The sequence below is a fragment of the Acanthamoeba castellanii genome (assembly GCF_000313135.1).
Source record: "Acanthamoeba castellanii str. Neff unplaced genomic scaffold scf7180000084563, whole genome shotgun sequence".
Lineage (NCBI taxonomy): Eukaryota > Discosea > Longamoebia > Acanthamoebidae > Acanthamoeba > Acanthamoeba castellanii.
Window position 1 is genome coordinate 94204 of NW_004457626.1, and position 835 is coordinate 95038.

Consider the following 835-nt stretch of genomic DNA (forward strand, 5'->3'; position numbering starts at 1 on the left):
AGCTGCAGCTAGGCCAAGTACTGGCCCACTTCCTGGCCAGGAGATCCGGCTCGACGACCTCTCGGCCATGAGCGAAGAGGTGACACCACCGCCCACCGCCCCGCCGCCTGCGTCGCTCACTTAGAAACTGTGTGTCGTGTGGTGCGTGCGGCACGACAGGAGCTGACAGGAGACTTTGGCTTTACCAAGTATCATGCTCGGCGGCTCACCAAAGCACTCCAACACAACGAGACCCTGCTCGACGAGCTCATGTCGCTCCACGCCCACATCCTGGACGAGCGCGCCGTGGACACGGTGGAGGCCCGATCGACATTGCCGGCGACGACAGACGCTGCGCCGTCTGCGCTCGTGGCGGGCCAGCCGAAGCGGCGGCCGCGGTCGCTCACGACGTCGTGCGACGACCGAGTCGTCGAGGCGATGAAGACCAGCTGCAGCGGCCGCGATGACCCGGACAAGCCGCGTAGCCACGGCCACTATGGCGGCGTGGCAAGCGGCGCGCTGCGATCAGTGCGCATCGCTCGCAAGCGGAGCAAGAGCGCGATTGAGTGGATCGTCCAGCGGCGGTCATCGGCCAAGGCCGCAGAGGCGGAGGAGGAGCCCCACAGCGACGCTGTGTCGACCACGAGCGAGGCCAGTGGCCCATCACCGCCGCCGCCGCCAGCGCAGAAGCTTTTGATGAGGATGACGAGCGCGAAGCTGAAGAAGCGGCGACGCAGGGCCAAGAGCGAAGGCAGGGAGAGCGGAGATCAGGAGCTGGTGGTGGTCAGCGACGCCACCCGCAAGAAGCGGTGGACCATCACGCACGACGACCACGGCCGTAGGAAAAGGCAGGGCG

At 66.8% G+C, this 835-nt stretch overlaps 1 protein-coding gene across 1 annotated transcript; it reads left to right on the forward strand.

The window, feature by feature from the left end:
• Positions 1-193: 193 nt before the first annotated feature.
• On the forward strand, positions 194-421 carry ACA1_034930 (uncharacterized protein; the record flags this gene model as incomplete). Its single annotated transcript, XM_004349693.1, has 1 exon — positions 194-421. One exon carries the CDS (start codon positions 194-196, stop codon positions 419-421), a length of 228 nt encoding a protein of 75 aa, XP_004349743.1.
• Positions 422-835: the final 414 nt, after the last annotated feature.